The sequence below is a fragment of the Nanorana parkeri genome, unplaced genomic scaffold (genome assembly GCF_000935625.1).
Source record: "Nanorana parkeri isolate BGI_ZX_2015 unplaced genomic scaffold, ASM93562v1 scaffold490, whole genome shotgun sequence".
Taxonomy (NCBI): domain Eukaryota; kingdom Metazoa; phylum Chordata; class Amphibia; order Anura; family Dicroglossidae; genus Nanorana; species Nanorana parkeri.
This window is the reverse complement of record NW_017306758.1, coordinates 608,056-627,248: the sequence shown is the minus strand read 5'-3', so window position 1 is coordinate 627,248 and position 19,193 is coordinate 608,056. Positions and strand designations below refer to the sequence as shown.

At 44.6% G+C, this 19,193-nt stretch overlaps 1 protein-coding gene across 1 annotated transcript in view; it reads left to right on the top strand.

Annotated features, from left to right (window-relative positions):
- The first annotated feature begins 8,569 nt into the window (after positions 1–8,569).
- Positions 8,570–19,193, top strand: part of LOC108790637 (large neutral amino acids transporter small subunit 3-like) — a 213,740-nt gene continuing 203,116 nt past the window's right edge. Inside the window, exon 1 of the mRNA XM_018560943.1 lies at positions 8,570–8,735. Within this exon, the coding sequence (XP_018416445.1) occupies positions 8,582–8,735 (154 nt within the window). The 5' untranslated portion in view covers positions 8,570–8,581. The remainder of the gene's footprint in view (positions 8,736–19,193) is intronic.

Sequence of the window (19,193 nt, the reverse complement as noted above, 5' to 3'; positions counted from 1 at the left end):
GCTGCCTGTCGTGCCAAAATGGAATTTGAATGATCCATTGTGTGTTCCACCGCTTGTTCTGACTCCTATGCAGCTTCATTTTGCTCAGCTTTCTTTGCTGGTTCACTGAGCGAATTCACTTCACAACTTATCGGGATCATGGTTTCTGGTGATGGGCTCTCATCTAAAGAAACGCTGCGTCTCATTGGATAACTCACCAGAATACCTTCAATGGCTGTGTTATCCAATCTGGATTGCTTTTCCTTTGGAATATAGGAGTAAGCTTTACATACAAAAAACACTCTGATGTGCCCTAGACTAGGCTTCGATCCATGCCACATTTCAAATAGGGTTCTTTCAACAGCTTTGGATGGTAGTCTGTTCTGTAGGTAAGTTGCGGTCATGACTGCTTCTCCCCAGGACTTCATAGGTAGGTTGGCATCTGACAGCATGCACCCAGGCATTTCAACAAGAGTGTGATTTTTCAGTTCTGCTACACAATTTTATTCAGGAGTGTATGGTGTGGTGGTCTGGTTCTTCAGGTATAATTCCACTTCCTTACTAATGTATTCCCCTCCGTTCTCTGTGTTTAGAACTCCTGGTTTCCATTGGAATTTGTTGCCTGACATAGCTACAAACTCTTGAAGTTTTTCGGATGTTTCATTCGTGTGCTTCATCAGATAAGTTGTTGTGTACCTGGTGTACCATCAATGGAAGTCAGTAGTTATCTGTTCCCACCTGATATTATTATTATTATGCAGGATTTATATAGCGCCAACAGTTTGCGCAGCGCTTTGATGTGGGAGTATTCATTGGTCTGCACACAGTGCTGTGAACAGTCCTTTTTCATGTGACCAGTCTTGTTTGTACAGTGAAAACACATCCTGCTTCCTGTGTTTTACTTTGTGCCCCTTAAGGGCGTTCTCATTTTCTTCATTGTGCATATTTTCTGTCATATTCATTGATTCATTTTCTTTGGCATATTCTAGTTCCTGCTCAGGTCTGGTCTCCAGAGTGTTAATAAAAGCACTGTATGACTCTGGAAGGCTGCATACCAGTAATGCTACCATGTGGTTATGTTTAGTTTTCTCTCCAATTGCACTTAGCTGTTCTATGATTTCCAGCATGGCATTCACATGTTCACTTGAAAATAATTGTATAAGACCTGGTTCACACCTGGGCGTTTTACAGCGCTGATTGAAGCGCTGTAAAACGCTCAAACAGTGAAATCCCATAATGTGCTATGGGCATGGTTCCCACCTGGGTGTATTTCAGCACGCTGAAATACGCCCTACGCCTGAAATAGTACAGGAGCTTCTTTGGTGCGTATTTCAGCGCGTTTGCGGCCATAGACTTCAACGTAAACGCCCTTAAATGAATGTATGAACGCGTATGAATGCGCGTTCCTCACATGGCAACAGGCACACAGGCCACACGCTGGGGACTTCAGGCACACTTTTGGCCGACCTAGCAGCAGCAGCATCATGATGAAGGAATCTGCAGTGTGTGGCCTACTCGACACAGAAGGTTTCATACGCCTGGTGCAGGAAAACCCTTGCATCTATAATCTTCAAGATGCTGGATACAAGAACCGGCGAACCAGGCAGCGGGCATGGGCAGACATTGGACAGAAGTGTAGCCTGATTGGGATACTTTGAGTACCGATGTGAAAGAAGCAAAAGGTATGTGACATGTGTGCAGTGTTCATGTGTTACCATACATAAGGTTATTACAGGAAGTCCATGTTTGTTGGTTCATTATATATCTTCGTGTGTACATGTCTGCCAACTGTATGCTGTGTGTGACTTAGACATATACACAGCAATCGTATGCCGGAGGGTCATAAACCCTGACTTGGTGGGTATTCTGTGATTTGTGGTTTAATTTGTCCTAATGTTTCAGATTTGAGAAAAATAGTGGTTGACCTCATAACAAGTACATATAAATATTTATTGTAAAGTAGGGGTCTACACTACACCCATATGCAATGAGCATGAGCGCACAATCCAGATGCCATCAACAGCTAACAATGTGTGTGGTCATAACAATAAATGGGTATGCGCTGCATTCCAACTTGCAATAATTGTCAAAATGAAAAAAAGAAGGGACAGAAGTTAGTCATATCCAAATAAACTTTATTCTTAACCAAATACACTCATAATAAAAGATTCAAAACAGAGAATACTAGTTTTGTCTAATGGTGGCTCCTTGTGTGGTACCACGGCTGCCACTCCAATTTGTACTTTCCATGGAATGCACTAATGAATCCTCAAATAGGAATCCATCTCTCTGGCATACATAATTGTGTAGAGCACAAGCTGCCTTCACCGCAGAGATGGCATTCTCCACTTTAAGGTTAATTGAAGAGTGTAGAAATCACCATTTATTGGAAAGTATTCCAAATGCATACTCCACTCTGGTAAGTCTATAATTAAAGACCCTCTTCTCAAGACTCAGTCCATGGCTTGAGTAGGGCCTCATAAGATGCTCACCCAGAGCAAATGCCTCGTCTCCTACAAAGACAAAAGGCATAGCAGGATCACAGGTGCCAGGCAGCGTGGTGTTCCCCGGAAGGTCAAGCTCATTTTGACGCAGCGTTTGAATGAGCGAAAACCGCAGAGTCAGAGCTGCTTCCATAGGATCCAACATCAAAGTACAACCGGAAAAAAAATTTGTAATTGAAAAACCGACTGCCACTCCTCTTCGGTTTGATTACACGGATATGCTTTCCGTCTACAGCTCCCACACAATGAGGAAAATTGCAGGTTTTCCCAAAAATTAGAGCTATTTTCACCCACTCCTCCTTGTTGGGTTTGGACATCACAACATCATGAAGGACATCCCATATGGCATAGCATGTTTCTTTGATGATGTTGCTAGCTGTCGATTTGCCGATCATGAAGGTATAGTGCAGACTGACCAATGATTGTCCAGTTGCTAAATACCTAAGAGATGAAAAATCAAAGCAACATAAAATTAGTTCATTTTTAAATTTTGTTTAAACAGTCACTAGTCTAAAAAATAAGTGGAAGAGTTTAAATGATGCCTTCATCAGACACAGGCGCAAGCAGAGGGAACATCGCAGTGGAGCGGCTGCCTATGCGCCCTCAAGATATATACACAGCGAACAGCTTTCCTTTTTGATACCATGTGTGGAAATGCGTAGGTAAGTCACGTCAAGTACAATGTTTATGAGGGTCATGGATATTGTTTTACAAAACCATATAGAGAATAATATATTGCACATACTAATGTATTCTTTCCTAACGACAGCACCGACAGTAGCTGGGAGCCTACTCTGAGGCAGCAAGAGGACAAGGAGGACACTGGCACACAGGCGACTGAGCCCTGCCCCTCCACAGGAACACAAAGTCCGCCACCAAATCCCACACCACCACCAACACTGTCTTCCCAACCAGCCCTGGCACCTGTCCGCAGGCGAACCATTTGCAGGCCCCGTAGGCAGAGGACTGAAAGAGATGAGGATAGGCTAATAGATGTCCTTCAGGCCATGTCTCATCCCGTCCCCAAGCGGTCATGTGAGGCCTTTTTCCTGCTCAGCTTGGAGGACAAAATGAAAAAGGTGCCTAGTAGTCGACGGACAGAACTACGTGATGGTCTAACCAAATACGTTGACTCCTTCATTCCCCCTGATGGATCCTCAGAACAAGCTAGTGCCCTCTACCAGCCCCATCAATTCCACATCCACCTCAACATGCCACACCCATACACACACCATTCACAAGCCTACCCGCAAACACCCATACAGTATCAACAGCACCTAGAAACATGGCACCCACGCCCACATTCTCCGTATGTATACCCCTCCACCAGTCTGGCACATAGCACCACCTCCACCAGCCAAATGACAGTTGGTTTGACCAAGTTAAGGAGGAAAAACGCCTTGTCCGTTGGCTGCTGTTTTATATGCCATTGTTTACTGCACTTGTGGTCTAAGTTATCTAAATTATAATATTTTATTACTATCCAACTATGAGTTTGTGTGTCTGTTTTTTTTTACAGTTTTAAAAGGTTTTAGGTTTTTGTAAGGAGTTAAATATCAATGGTTGTGGTACACCATATGTAGGAGGATCACACATGCCATACCTCAGAGTGTAGTCTATATCATATAAGATATATTTCCACTTAAAAGCAATGTAGTACAGTTTGAATACATGACATATAACTCATTTGAACTTACCGCAAAGTGATGATCAGTCTTTCCACTGGTGCAATACTATCTCTTAAAAATGTGTCCTGACGTTCCAAATGGATGGACATTAACCCCAGTAGCTCATCAAAACTGTAAAACATAAAAGGTGAGGGTTAACCCTACTAGCAATTAAGCAATGAACTGGTGGTATCAAAGAGCATATGGGCCAGGTAATCAGAAAAAAAATACCAGCTTTGTGTTTAACATACATTTTGCTCACATATACATACATGAAAGACAGGCTGATTTGATGCTAGCTTTATTTTCTATCTTGCTTTCCCATCTGTTTCCCAATCAAATCTAGGATGCTACTATTATATGGGACACACCAACAATACGTATTGTACATGTACGCACCTGTTGATGGACATGCAAGTGTACTCAAAGAATTTATCCTCATGTCCACGAGTTTCATACATGGCCCAGAACTGCCCTTGTTGTTGTCGGTTCGCGATGACAGGATGGACCCAGAACCTTCGTCTGCTCAGTCTCCTTCTCCTCAAATGCATTATATGCACTGTAGCAACTATTGCTGCAATATGTCGCGGTTTGTACAGATCCATGTTAACACACTTCACACAACACACACTCCACTGTAACAAAGAAACAGGAAAAGGAAATGGTGCATCTAAGGAAGTCTTTTTCATTGGACGCCTCCATAGTCAATCCACAAACGCACGTACGACTCGCGTTTGCAAGTGAAAAAACAGCGCTAAAAACGCTAGGGGAATACGCGCATAGAACAACCGCCCAGGTGTGAACCCAGCCTAAATGTATATAGAATACCACAAAAAATGATAGGTGGGGCTTTTAAGGTGCTGAATGACCGAGTCAAAAAGGATCTTTATGCAATACCTTTTATGTCTTTATTCAACCTCAAATACTATGTTACTATGTTAGGTGATGGAACTCCGCTGCGGATCTCCTTTCAACAAGAGAAATTGGGAGTCACTTCACACGGTAGTTCAAAAATAGTTTTAAATAAGGAAGGGTCAAATGGTGGTACTTGAAATGTTCACTTCACAAACAAGCAGCAAAAGTCAATTGGTTGAATGAGCATGTAACAACCCTGATATTTGCAATGTTCACTTCACATCACAAGTGCATTTAACACACAAGATTGTATGGCTAGGATAAACGGTGGTGTTTTTACTGTTCACTTCACAAATGCATTTATCACAAAAGTTTGTATGGCAAGTATGAACAGGGATGTTTGCAATGTTAACGTTCACATCAACCAGCAAAGTCAATCAAGTCTCATAAGCAAGTAACAGCTGGGGTAATCAATACTTGCTGTTATGAGTACATTGGTTAGCAGGCAGAAGCAATCCTGGAGTCTGTATCCTGGCTGTAGTGGCTGATATAGCCGCAATGTGAGGATGAGAAGCACAAGAAGTCCCAGCAGGATCAGGAGGGTGTGCAGGCTCTGGAGGGTCCCACAGGGACAGCCTATCATACAGGATGGAGAGCAGGTTTGAAGGGAGCGTTGTCCAGCGTCTGCACTCATTGCAGGAACACCAGACAAGTGAACCCTTGCTGCCTAAGCTGAGGAGGGAGGAGCAGCGTGATGTGGACAGACCGGGGGCGGAGCTACCCTTCGTGTCCGAGACGCCGGAGAGGTAAGTATAGCAGATTTATTACACTTTACCTCATAAATTGTATAAAGTGTTTTTATTAGAACATGATTAAAATTGGTAATTAAAAAAAAAATAAAGAAATTGTAACAGTATCACATTCATATTCCGATTGTTTTTGATGCATTGGATTAAACCCCCAAATACCATCCCTCAATTTTACTCCAACAGACTAATAGAGTTGACCACATACTATCTGTCAAGATGTTGATTCTTCTCTTTGTTGGTAACTGGAGTGGTATAAGTTCTACGCATTTCACGCTTGATGTGCTTCTTTAGGAACTCAGTATAGGAGGAAATCTGAAATGGCTATAAACAAAAAATAAGTAACCATGCAAAAACAATAATCAGTAAAACAGTCATTGTAACATGGTTATTTTACATTGTAGTGGCACCTACCACACTAGGAAACAATCAGTGGGCATGTACGGGCAGAACATCAAACCATAGGTCTAACAAATGGGGGATAGACAGGCCCAACCAGATAGCGAGCAGCCCAAGCAGAACAAGCCTCTGAAGGATAGATAGTGAGAAATCCCTTGTACTTTAGGCTAAAAGGAAATAATTCCCAATATAAAGGCTGTATTCAAATTGTATCCCTGTCACATTCACATCCATACCATCTTATTTAACTCAAAACAACAGCAAAGATATCCACCATATGGGAAAAGGAATGAATCCCATAAAGTCATATCAAATGCAAAAGTCATAACAAACCTTCATCTATTCTCAATGTGATTTGGTTAGATGACAGGGATTAAATCCTACATGAATATATAGAAAAGGGGGGAGGGGACAAACTCACTTCCTTCAATGTGTACATATAACAAATGCAGGCTAAACACAGTCAGCCATCCCGGTGCCGTGTATCAAGGCAGCTCTCTGCCATAATTGACGCCCGACAGCCCGGGCGAGTGTTATAACAGCACTACTAACGCCATCATGTGAACCCATGTGAGTGAATAAGGAAGGTGAGGGGTGTGCCCCTCTCTAACCAGTTCTCAGCAGCTGTTAACACTAAGGGAATCACAAAACACAAGCCCCAACAACAGGAGTCCACATCTCAGTTAGCCAGTTTAAATGACTAACCCCCCTCAAAGATTTTTTTTTATTCTGACGGCAGCAGAACTGCCGGGTTCTCAGTGTAATGACTGATCAGTGTCCCTGGTTACCAGGTAATCAGGGACGCTGTTCCATCATTAGGATGAGAGCTAAGCAGAGCCGGCTTTTTTATATCACCACCGGCTCTGACAAGCTCTCATTGTAATGACAGCTGGTTCCGGCCGATAGAAAATAGTTGGGCGGAGCTAGCTGTCACTGCTAGCTCTGCTCAATCGTTTTGTATTTAATTTTTTCTACTTTTTTAACTGTTTTTCTATTCTGCTCGGGACCACATAGGCACCGAGCAGAATAGCCGAGCCAAATGCCGCTCAGCGGCATTCGGCTATTCACTCACTGCTGTTCAGCATCTATGAGAATAGGCCGAACTGCAGCGAGTAGCCTACCGGAGGTTCGGCTCAGCCGATCCAGATGTTGGATCGGCTGAGTCAAACTCCTTCTGCACTTCGGGTTCGCCGTACATGCTGAGCATGTTGGCCGACCCGAAGCCACCCGATGTACGGCTGATTTCAGTCGATATACGGCTGAAAACAGCCGTACAAGCCTGAAATGAATAGCCGAACAGCGTTCGGCTCACTTCGGATCGGTTTGTCACTTGGCTGCCTGCGGCAGCTTTGTGAATAGGCCCCTCGTATGTCAGGGTAAGAAATCAAAAGAAAGATAGAGAAAAAAAAAGGTAAAACATTTCACACACCAAATCACTAGGAAAGGCAGGGGAAGATGAAACCTTTTCCACACATCTTTCATCTAGAATGTAAGACACAAGAAAAAGATGACAAAAGGAAAATATTATTCCATTTTTGAACATGGCAATCAGAGAAAGGATTTGAAACTTAAAGCCTCATTTAATCCTGGGGGTTTTGTCGCTTGTAGTTTATAAATCCATTCGGTCACTTTCTGTATGACCCAGTGTTTTTTTTTGCTATAACCTTCGAGTTAAGCCTCTAATCATTTAACTCCTTCCCCCTGTACACATGTCTTATGTATAGCACATATAATACATGAGGCCTTTTTGCTTGGGTAGAAGTGTCATCACTCCCTCTCCTAAGCACCACCCTCCATTGTCCCTTTTGAAGAACAAGATATCAACTATTATTTGTAGTGACCTTTTACCAAATTAATTAACCCAAATAATACCTTTTACTGTTGTTGTTGTTATTATTATTAAAGCAGAACTCCAGGCAGATAAAATCTTAACCTGTTTAGTGGGGGCAACCCACACAATGCATGAATTAAGTGCTTGTTTTGTCTAGAGAGCTAAAATAACAGGTATACCCATCAATTATGAACCATTCAGACTCTTATGTTATAATACTATGATTATTGATTTTAGGTTAAGAAGAAATATAATAGCTTGAAACTAGGTAAGAAGAATAGTGGAAGAGCATCCATGAGGGTTTTTTTCAAATGTCAGCATGGTAAAATGTATTAACATTTTACCATGCTGTCTAGGGCATTGGTGCCGTAGAAAATGAATCTGTTGAAAACTAAAGTGTTTTTTTATTGTATTTCTATTTTGTCAGTTTCTACATGTTTTATACAGTGAGAAAGATTGTCATATACCATATTAAGTGTATCCACTAATGCACATTTTTCTGCTCTTTACATTTATTCTGCTGCTTCTTAGAACGTGGACATGGCTCCTTCTCTGAAAACTGCATATGCTCGTCGCTGGTGGATTGCTTGTACAGCAGTACTGGAAAATCTTTTCTTCTCAGCAGTTCTTTTTGGATGGGGCTCACTTCTCATCATGCTGCAACAAGAAGGATTTTATTCACACCTATGCACAGGTGACTAAAAAAAAATTCCATTGTACACAGGTTCACCAATGCATTAGCGGTCTTAGCAAGATCATAAAGGATACCCAGAACAAAAAAGAAAAAATATGTAAAAAATGCACTTTGCAAATACCAAATTGTTGTAGAGCAGGGGTGCCCATTAGGTCGATCATGATCTACCAGTCGATCGCAAAGCGAACACTGCTAGATTACTATCGGCTGCGTCCTGTCCCCCATGGTGCTTGTGAGGCTGCCGGCTGAATGTGTCAGATGCCACAGGCGGGAAGGGGCGGGACACCTCTCCCAATGTGCAACGTCGGCCACATTTGGCCACACGAGCACCGTGGGAGGACAGAACGCCGGCACGCGAGAGGAGACCTGAGAAGCTGCTGCAGTGGAGGTAAGAAAAGACAGACAGGAGAGAGACCGCAGAGACAGTGAGAGAACAGAGACAGTGAGAGAAAGTGAGAGAACAGAGACAGCAGAGAAAGTGAGAGAAGCGAGACAGCAGAGAAAGTGAGAGAAGAGAGACAGCAGAAAAAGTGAGAGAAGAGAGACAGCAGAGAAAGTGAGAGAAGAGAGACAGCAGAGAAAGTGAGAGAAGAGAGACCGCAGAGAAAGTAATAGAAGAGAGACAGCAGAGAAAGTGAGTGAAGAGAGACAGCAGAGAAAGTAAGAGAAGAGAGACAGCAGAGAAAGTGAGAGAAGAGAGACAGCAGAGAAAGTGAGAGAAGAGAGACAGCAGAGAAAGTTTTTACCTTTCTTTTTTGTTCATCTTTTTGTGTATCTCTGTGGTGCAGATCCTCCTTTTCCAGCCACTTCCTGTCCACATACACTCAGTCCAATGTCGGCTGCACATCATTGCTATGGACCAGGTTTCCAATAGTGACATCAGTGGACCATGCCTGTGCAATGTGTGTTGGCACAGCCCCTTGTGGTCTCCACCAGGGGTGCGAGTGAGGGTAACAGCGCAGGAGCACACATGGGAAACACTTGTCACTGACTAATCTGCAAATCAAATGTTACTACTTACATGTGATGAATGCTGCTCACAAATATATGTAAATAAGTGTCATAGACAGCATGTGAAAAATCAAGTTTTTGCACTCCCTGTGCAATTTTTCTCTACATCTGGGGATGTAGAACAGCTGCTGCTTTCATTCATACAGACATCAAACTTTACATGAAAAATGTTCTTCCTCAACCACTAGGACCAGAACCAAATGGCTTAGTGATTTTGATATGAAAAAGTTTAATTGAAAAAATCAAACATATGAAAAGTGAAACTTCATATTACATCTGCCTATTAAAAACCTTTGACAACGTTGTCCACAACCACTCACAGTCCCACTCATACAGACAGGCCCCACAAACCTGCTAAATAATGGAATATCATTGTTGCTGGATCTATCACTGACTCTGTGGAGGTAATGGAGGGTAATGAGGGGCAGCAGAAAGTCCACGGACACCAATCTCTGTCTTATTTAACCTAAAATGTAATTCCTTAGACAAATTGAAATTCCAGACTTAGTTGTACTGATCCCCTTCCTCCAGGTAGTCTCAGTTGGTCTCAGAGTGCAAGACTGACACTGGTGGATGACACTGGTGGATGATACTGGTGGATATTGCGGAGGACTTTTGGATGTCAGGGAATTGCACATGATTGTTATATAAACAGGGAAGTGGATACAAAATTGTGAGTAAGGCTGGGCACACACCTTACAATTAGGGATGCACCGATATATCGGCGCCGAAACATATAATGGCATAATGCCGAAAGAGCCATGTTTCGGCCGATACATCGGCGCATCCCTGCTTTCTTTTCTCCCCGCTGGCCGCTGTTCCAGCGGGGAGAAAAGAAAGTGACAGCCGGCCGAGCGCTGCAGGACGAGAGCGCTGTGAGCGGTAAAAAATTGAAAAAATAAAAAACATTTTCGGTATCGGTTTTGGTTTCGGCCTGACATTTTTTTTTCGGTTTCGTATCGGTTCTAAAATTTCCATTTCGGTGCACCTCTACTTACAACCATTGTTGTAAGGTAATTAAAAAACGTATGATCTGCCTATCTGGGACAGGCAGATCGTACTTGCGAAGATCGCAAGCCCGCCCCGCTGAGGGGCGGGCTTCCGATGACCGCAATGCTGAACGGGCAGTGTAGCTTTTATCTTGCGAACATGCCACAAACCAGCCGAACATTGTACGATGTTCGGCTGGTTTTCGAACATGTTCCTAAGATAAAAGTCGTGCGACCTTACAGTAGCAGAGGTCGCACGGCTCCCACACACCTTACAATAATCGTACGATCACGGGATTTCCCGCGATTATCGTACCATTATCGTAAGGTATGTGGGCACCTTGAGTACCGAGTTTGTATTCAATATAAAGGCTCCCCCACTACCAATAGCCAGTTTATTATTGCTTACAGCCCCCTCCTAATCAAAATGTATCAATCTACTGAATTTCCTGAACATTCAAATAGCTAGGAAATGTTTCCTCTCCTCTGCCCTATACCCTTAGCTTCTATTGCTAGAGATCTGAAGTTTAAACCCAGGTAAGAAAAATCTAAACTTTTTGTAGCTTAATTACCTCTGTCTAATTGCACCTAGCAGACTTCCTTGCCTGACAGCTCTGGCTCCCAGTAAGAGAAATTAACTCCTGACTGATTCCCGCCTTGATCCTCAGATCGCATACCAAATTAGGCACTTACTAAAGGTGGCCATACACTGTACAACCATCGCAAGACCTTAGTCTTGCGATGGTTGTAAAGTGATTAAAAAAACGTATGATCTGCCCATCTTGGACAGGCAGATCGTACTCTCGATCATCGCAAGCCCGCCCCCCTGAGGGGCGGGCTTCCAATGACCGCAATGCTGAACGGGCAGTGTGCGCACACCGGCCCGTTCGGCATTTGTCTCCCGAGCACCGTTCAAACCAGCTGAAAATCGTACGATTTTCGGCTGGTTTTCTAGCGTGCTCCGTAGACAAAAGACGTGCGACCGTACCGTAGAAACGCACTATAATAGGTGCCATGGCGCAGCTGTGCGGCTTTCACATTTTCTGCAGAAGACGTGTATCCAAACCTCTGTTATTAACCTTAGTGGTGAGACAAGTTGTTTTACATGCTGGTTTGTGAGTGTGCCATGATACCTTTCTACTGTTTTACTGTTCAAAGCCCATTTCGTTTGAACCTTACTGTATGGCTGGTGACGAATTGTTGAGTGCGTTTGTCATTTGTTTTGCTTGACCGATTTGGTGGTGACGCATGGGGGTTCTCGGCTGCCATTGGGATGTGCGGGATCCCTTGTGAGTCCCTGTGCCTTTAAGGAGGTTGGGCTCCCTCCTGACATACCTGCACCCAATTTGAAATCTTCTGCCCCCATGTGCTCCAAGATGGAGACTCTCATCGTTTAGAGTTAGGACCGCACTATAAGAGGTGCCTTGGCGCAGCTGTGCGGCTTTCACATTTTCTGCAGAAGACGTGTATCCAAACCTCTGTTATTAACCTTAGTGGTGAGACAAGTTGTTTTACATGCTGGTTTGTGAGTGTGCCATGATACCTTTCTACTGTTTTACCGTACAGTAGAAACGGTCGCACGTCTTCGTTCACACTGCTCGATTCTCGTACGATCGTGGGATTTCCCGCGATTCTCGTACGAGAATCGAGCAGTGTATGAGCACCTTAAGAGCTATTGCACACACAGCCAACTTATTCTGCCCTTAACCATGTTTGATGAGATGTGTAGAGGGAAAACATCCCCAGACTCTCCTAAGGTAAAATTTACAGTATATGTTACTATTCCCCAGCAGACGTCACACCATCATACACAACAAAGTGAGAAAATGAACTAGCTTTTAGGGGAGTAACTACAAATGACTGGGTCCCATAGCAAAATTGTGTTGGCCTCCCAGTGACCTACCGTGTTAAATAAGACACTGTCTTATTTTCGGGGAAACACGGTATCTGTGGCACAAGGCAGTATCAACTGTGATAACATGGTCATTGATCTTAACATACAGTGAGCAGTATTTACGAAGACGGGCAGACAGAATCTGGAGCTGTGCATAGTAACCAAAACATTTCTAGCTTTCATTTTCAACCTTTAACTGAACAAGCTAAAGATACAAGCTGAATAACCATTAACTATTGTGACATAAGGAGAGGGGACATCATTGAGGGGCGGTATGTTTCCCCTCGCTTTCTATCTTATGTCAGGAATAGCGGAACCCTGACCAGGGTTTTCGCTTTGACTTTGGGTCTGGATAGTCCAGCTCGGGCTTTGTGTCTCACCTGGATAGTTGATTGCTTGATGAGTGCTTGTCCAGGTGAGATAAAAGGGGAAGGCTGAGACATGGTTTTGCTCTGGCCTGGGACTCAGACAGCCTTCTGAGAGAGCTACATGTTGGATGTGTTCAGAGAGAAAAAGAACTTTGCTGCCTGGACAGTTTTTTTCCCTGGGAAGGTGATCCCCCATTCGAGCTATACCCCCACACTATGCTTAGCTGTCAGCATAGTCGGTACACTACTAGTGACTCTTGTTGTGGATATGAGTTATCAAGGAAGAGTTAGTAGAAAAGGGAATTCATTTTTAACATTAATTTCCAGCTCACCACCAGGTCCTCAGTAGCTCACTAGTCTTTTTCAGATCTCAGTGCCTTAGTTCTAAATCTGATTCCTTTGTAATGCCCCCCCTGATCCCCAAAGTCCCGAGGAGGGCTGACATTTCACTCTCAAGGGTGGACCCTTAGCTGGGTTGTGGGGCGCCGGGCCTGCCAGTCACTTTAAGTGCCTTTTTAAATGCTATATTGTAAAAAAAATCAAAACTGGGAGAGGGTATAATGCAGCGGTTCTCAACCTGGGGGTCGAATGACGATTTTCGATGGAGCAGAGTAAACCTTTCTCTACTTTCCACTGCTGCTGTCAATCAGCAGAGGGGGGCCTGCAGTTCTCTGCCCTGACAGCAGCAGAGGGCAGGTGCAATAGCTAGTTTGCTATTGGCTATTGCAAAGTGAAATAGCCAATAGGAATCTAGCCATGCATTCCTATGGTGTTTTTTCCCCCCCCCATTATTCTGACTGACTGCGGCCCGATGCCAGAAAAAAAAAACAGAGACAGGTTTACTCTGCTCCATCAAACAGTTACCTTTCCGGGAGAAAGTTTTTTTTTTTCTGACTGACAAGGTTAAAAGTAAACCTGCTACTCCGTGTGCACAGTGAGAGGGTATAGCAGTCCTCCCCTCTCACCTGTCACAGGAGTTCCAGCACAGTTCTGTGCTAGGACTCCTGTATTGGAGGTGACAGGGTCAATAAAGAGAACCTGTCACCTCCAATTGCTATTACACAGGGGCTTGTTAACTTTATTGCTATCACACAGAGCTAAGTGGGGGAAAAAATAGATACAGAAATTAAAAAAAAGAAATAATTGAAAAAAAAAAAAGTCGAATAATAAGAAACAAATATTATTAAAAAATAAGATAAAAAAATTATTAAAAATAAAAAAGTAAACGATAAAGATAAATAAAAATGTAAAAAGTAAAAAAATAAATAAAAATAAAAGTGATAAAGTAAAAAAATAAAATAAAAATAAGCAATACAAAAAATAAAACTAACTCTGCCACCCTGCCATCTGGTTGCCATTCTCAATTGCCATTCTTGCATTGCTGTATAATGATTATACAGCAATGCAGAATACCACCAACTATGCAGGACTACAAGTCCCAGCAATACATTATATTAGTAAGTAGGGATGTGCACCAGGGCCAATACTGGGCATTTTCACAAGTACCTGTACTCGTGAAAATGCCCCAATACTAAGTGCAGATAACAGCACTGGCGAAACTACCAGGGTTGCATCAGTTGCATTTGCGACCAGGCCCTGGTGTTCCGCCAGTTTGGGGGGGCTCAGAGAGGACCAGAACGCTGGCATTGATTTGCAATGTTTTCCGCTGCAGGAGATCGCACTGCGGCCGGGGGATGTGCCTGCGGTGCCGTTGACTTTAATGCAACGACACGCCTCCTCCCGCCCCAGAATGCAGTGAACTGGTGTGAACTAGCCCTGAAAATCATAACATACATAGAGGGGAACTAATCAAAACTGGAGCTGACAGAATCTGGAGAAGTTGCCTATGGCAACCAATCAGCAGCCACCTTTTATTTTCAAACCTTAACTGAACAAACTGATGAGAGAAGCTGATTGCTTGCCATAGGCACCTGCTCCAGATAATTCTGCTTCTGTTTTGATAAATTCCCCTCATACTGTTTATTAATACATTAAAAAAAATAGGTGTCAATTTTTTTTTGGTGGTGGGGGGGCACTTAATAGTTTCTTGCATCGGGGCCCTGAGGTTTATAGTTACGCCTCTGTTCCTAACAAATATCCTCAGGCCCGTCTTTAATACTGATCGGACACTGGGCAAACATTTTCTTGGGCCCCGCCAGGAATTTCTCTCACCTCACCAACACCCAGAAAAAAAAACCAGCACACATAGATCATAGACTTCTCTCAAAAAAACTTTGACTGCAGGATTTCAAACCGATTGCAAGCTCAGCCGTTTATATTAGGGATGCACCGATATATCGGCCGTAAATGCCACTTTTGGCATAATGCCGAAAGTGCCATTTCCAATACCAGGGGTATGTGGGGTCTCACCACATAGCTTCCCCTACCCCAGCGTCAGGCATTTCTTCAACCTTGGGCACCAGCTGCTTGGTACTCCTGTGATCAGAGGCGGCTCTAGAGTTTGCGAGGCCTTAGGCGAAACCTAAACATGAGGCCCCACTCAGACCTGTGGGGTCTCACCAGGTCTCTGTGGAGTTTAACCAGGCTGGTGAGACCCCCAAGAGTCCTGGTGAGACCTCACAGAGCCCTGAATAAACCAGGGCTCTGTAGGCTCTCACCAGGGCTCTGTGGGGTCTCACCAGCCTGGTGAGACCCCTCAGTGCCCTGGTGAGACCCCCAAAGAGCCCTCGTTAAACTAGGGCTCTGTGGGGTCTCACCAGTCCTGGTGAAACCCCACAGAGCCCTGGTAAGACCATACAAAGCCTTGGTATAACCAGGGCTCTGTGGGGTCTCACCAGGGCTCTGTGGGGACTGGTTAGACACCACAGAGCCTGGTAAAACCCCACAGAGCCCTGGTTAAACCAGGGCTCTCTAGGGTCTCACCAGGGCTCTGTAGGGTCTAACCAGCTTGGTTAGACCACACAGAGCCCTGGTGAGATCCCAAAGAGCCCTGGTGAGATCCCAAAGAGCCCTGGTTAAACTAGGGCTCTATAGGGTCTCACCAGGGCTTTGTAGGGTCCCAACAGGGCTCTGTGGGGTTTAACTAGGGCTGGTGAGACCCTACAGAGCCCTGGTTAGACCCCACAGAGGCCTGGTTAAACCAGGGCTCTGTAGGGTCTCACCAGCACCAGGGTTCTGTAGCGTCTCACCAGGGCTATGTGGGGTCTCACCAACCTGGGTAGACCCCTCAGAGCCCTAGTGAGACCCCACAGAGCCCTGGTTAAACTAGGGCTCTGTGGGGTCTCACCAGTCCTGGTAAACCCCACAGAGCCCTGGTGAGAACATACAAAGCCCTGGTTTAACCAGGGCTCTGTGAGGGCTCACCAGGGCTCTGTGGGGACTGGTTAGACCACACAAAGCCTGGTAAAACCCCACAGAGCCTTTGTTAAGCCAGGGCTCTGTAGGGTCTCACCAGGGCTCTGTAGGGTCTCACCAGGGCTCTGTAGGGTCTAACCAGCTTGGTCTAACCAGCTTGGTTAGACCCCACAGGGCCCTGGTGAGAGCCCAAAGAGCCCTGGTGAAATCCCAAAGAGCCCTTCAGAGCTCTATAGGGTCTCATCAGGACTTTGTAGGGTCCCAACAGGGCTCTGTGGGGTTTAACCAGGGCTGGTGAGACCCCACAGAGCCCTGGTGAGACCCCGCAGAGGCCTGGCTAAACCAGGGCTCTGTGGGGGCCTCACCAGGGTAGCAGGCCTGTGGGGGTCTCACCAGGGCACTGTGGGGTCTAACCAGCCTTGTTAGACACCACAGAGCCCTAGTGAGACCCCACAGGCACCTGGTTAAACCAGCGCTCTCCACAGCGCTCTCCTCAGGGTTATAAAACATCACATTGGATGGGGGGTTTGGGACGTACCAACTGTTCCGTACGAGTCGTACGGAACAGTTGGTACGTCCCAACCCCTCCATCTAATGTGATGTTTTGGTACCTTCCTGCCCACATGCAGGAAGTTTTTTTTTTCCTGTGCTGATTCTACGGTACGACCGCGGCGGTACGGACACCTTGCCGATCCCTGCGCTACGTGGGCGGGGGAGGAGCTACACCTTAAGGATGCGATCGTGCATATCGTGCAGTATCATAACAGTCCTATCTTACCCTACTGTACACTAAAGAAAAAACCATAAGTAGATGAATATCTTATACACTACTAGTACATTTCTCTATATGTATCTATTATGATGTTTGGGAATATTAGCACATATAGTGAGCGTTTAATGATGCAGTCCACACGTTATATGTTCTTTTTAAAAGCCGGTTAGCCCACTTTTATTTCAACGAAAGTTCACACATCCACATCAGATATCCTCGCAGGGGTTGTTCAGCATAACATCCATGCACTGCTTCAAAGTAAGTTTAGCCTCCTGGCTTCCACTTTTAACATTAATCATTCTTTTTTTTTTCCACTTGAATTTTTGAGTATAAAGAAAGACATACATATGCAGTACAATATAATCTGCAAGATTCAATATAACAAATCAAAATACAGAAGACATGGTACTAACAAGGGGGAAGAAAAAGATAGGGGGAATAGCTGTTCAATACATAATGCTGCAAAATACTGAGAAAGAAATGTAGGCATCTGCCTTATAATGAGAGATTTATACAAGCTGGTTAACCCTCCGGTTAGTCAAGAAATGTTGTTATATGTGCCTCAATAGGCTATGTGTGCAACAGGAGACAGTAGCTCCCAGTATGGGAGAGAAAAGAGGAGAGACAAACACGAAATAGATGGGGTGTACAGAAAGATAAAAGGAAGAGAAGACGAGTACTGGAAAGATCAGATTCCTACATAGTAGGAGTACAGAGAATTCAGAAAGAAGCTAGAGAACGAGGTAATAGAGGGGGAGGACATCGGACTCGTCCTGCCAGACGTACTCCCGTCATCCACATCATCATTACAAAAATGACTCCAGAATACCACCAGCTACAGAGGAGTACAACAAATCCCAGCAATACATTATACATACAGTGTACAATGTATTGCTGGGATTCGTATCCCTCTATAGCTGATGGTATATTGCTCTGTATAATATACAGCACAATGTACCATCAGCTATAGAGGAATACAAATCCCACTATCTCAGCAATACATTATAGAGCACCATGTGAGGGAAAGTGCATTTAGGCTTACCTGAACAGTCTTCCAGCAACTTGCCTCTGAGATTGGGCCTGTCTGTCGGCAGCTGTCATCCCCCACGCCTGCTCCTTCTTACTTCTTTTTCTCCCCGCGTCCCTGTGCCAATCGAGGATGTCGGCGGGCGGTGAGCATGATGCGGGGAGGAGGTGTGGCTCGTGGAGCGTGGATGTGGGCAGGCCGGTCTGGCAGTGGCGAGCATGAGGCGGGGGAGGAGGTACAGCACGCGGCGTGTGGAGCCGTGAACAGGGCCAACTAATCGAAAGCCGATCAATTGATGATTGAAAATGTTGACAACTTTTTCAATCATCAATTATAATCGACTTAGTAGATTAGTTGTTGCAGCTCTACATTCATCCCTGATTTCTGGGGACAATCCTCGGATTGAGGAGACCATCCCCTGACAAATTATGTCCCCGGGAACATAAAATATATATATATATTTTAATACTCACCTGATCCCTGGACCTACCAACAAGCGCAGCCTCCCATCTCCCACGCTGTCAGCTGCATACAGCGTGTGCTGGTTACTACTTAAACCGTATACGCTATTAGCATAGCAAGGAAGCCGGCTGTGCATTTTGCATAGCTCCCGCTACGCTAAAAGTGTATCTTCTCAGAAGCTGCACACAGCGCACGCCAGTTTAAGTAGTAACCAGCACATGCTGTATGCAGCTTCTGACAGCGTGGGAGAGGGGATGCTGCACTTGTTGGCGGATCCAGGGATCAGGTGAGTATTTCCTTGGGATTAGATTAGATTGCACTCTCCCTCTGGGGTTAGTTTTTAACCCTTTGAGTGCTAAAGCACAGATGCAACGCTATTTCAGCCAAAAAGTGCCATTTTCGGCCCATCCATAATACTGGCATAAAATGAGTGAAATCATTATGACTAAAGATTACTTATTTAAAAATGTCCCCGGATTTTATTTAAAAAATGTGGTCACCTTATCCTGGTGGTCAGTGGGGGCTCCCTGGGCCCTGGTTGGTACTGGGGGCTCTCCTGTGGATGCAGGGATCAGGTGGATATTTTTTAAAAAAAAAGGGTTTATTTTATGTTCCCGGGG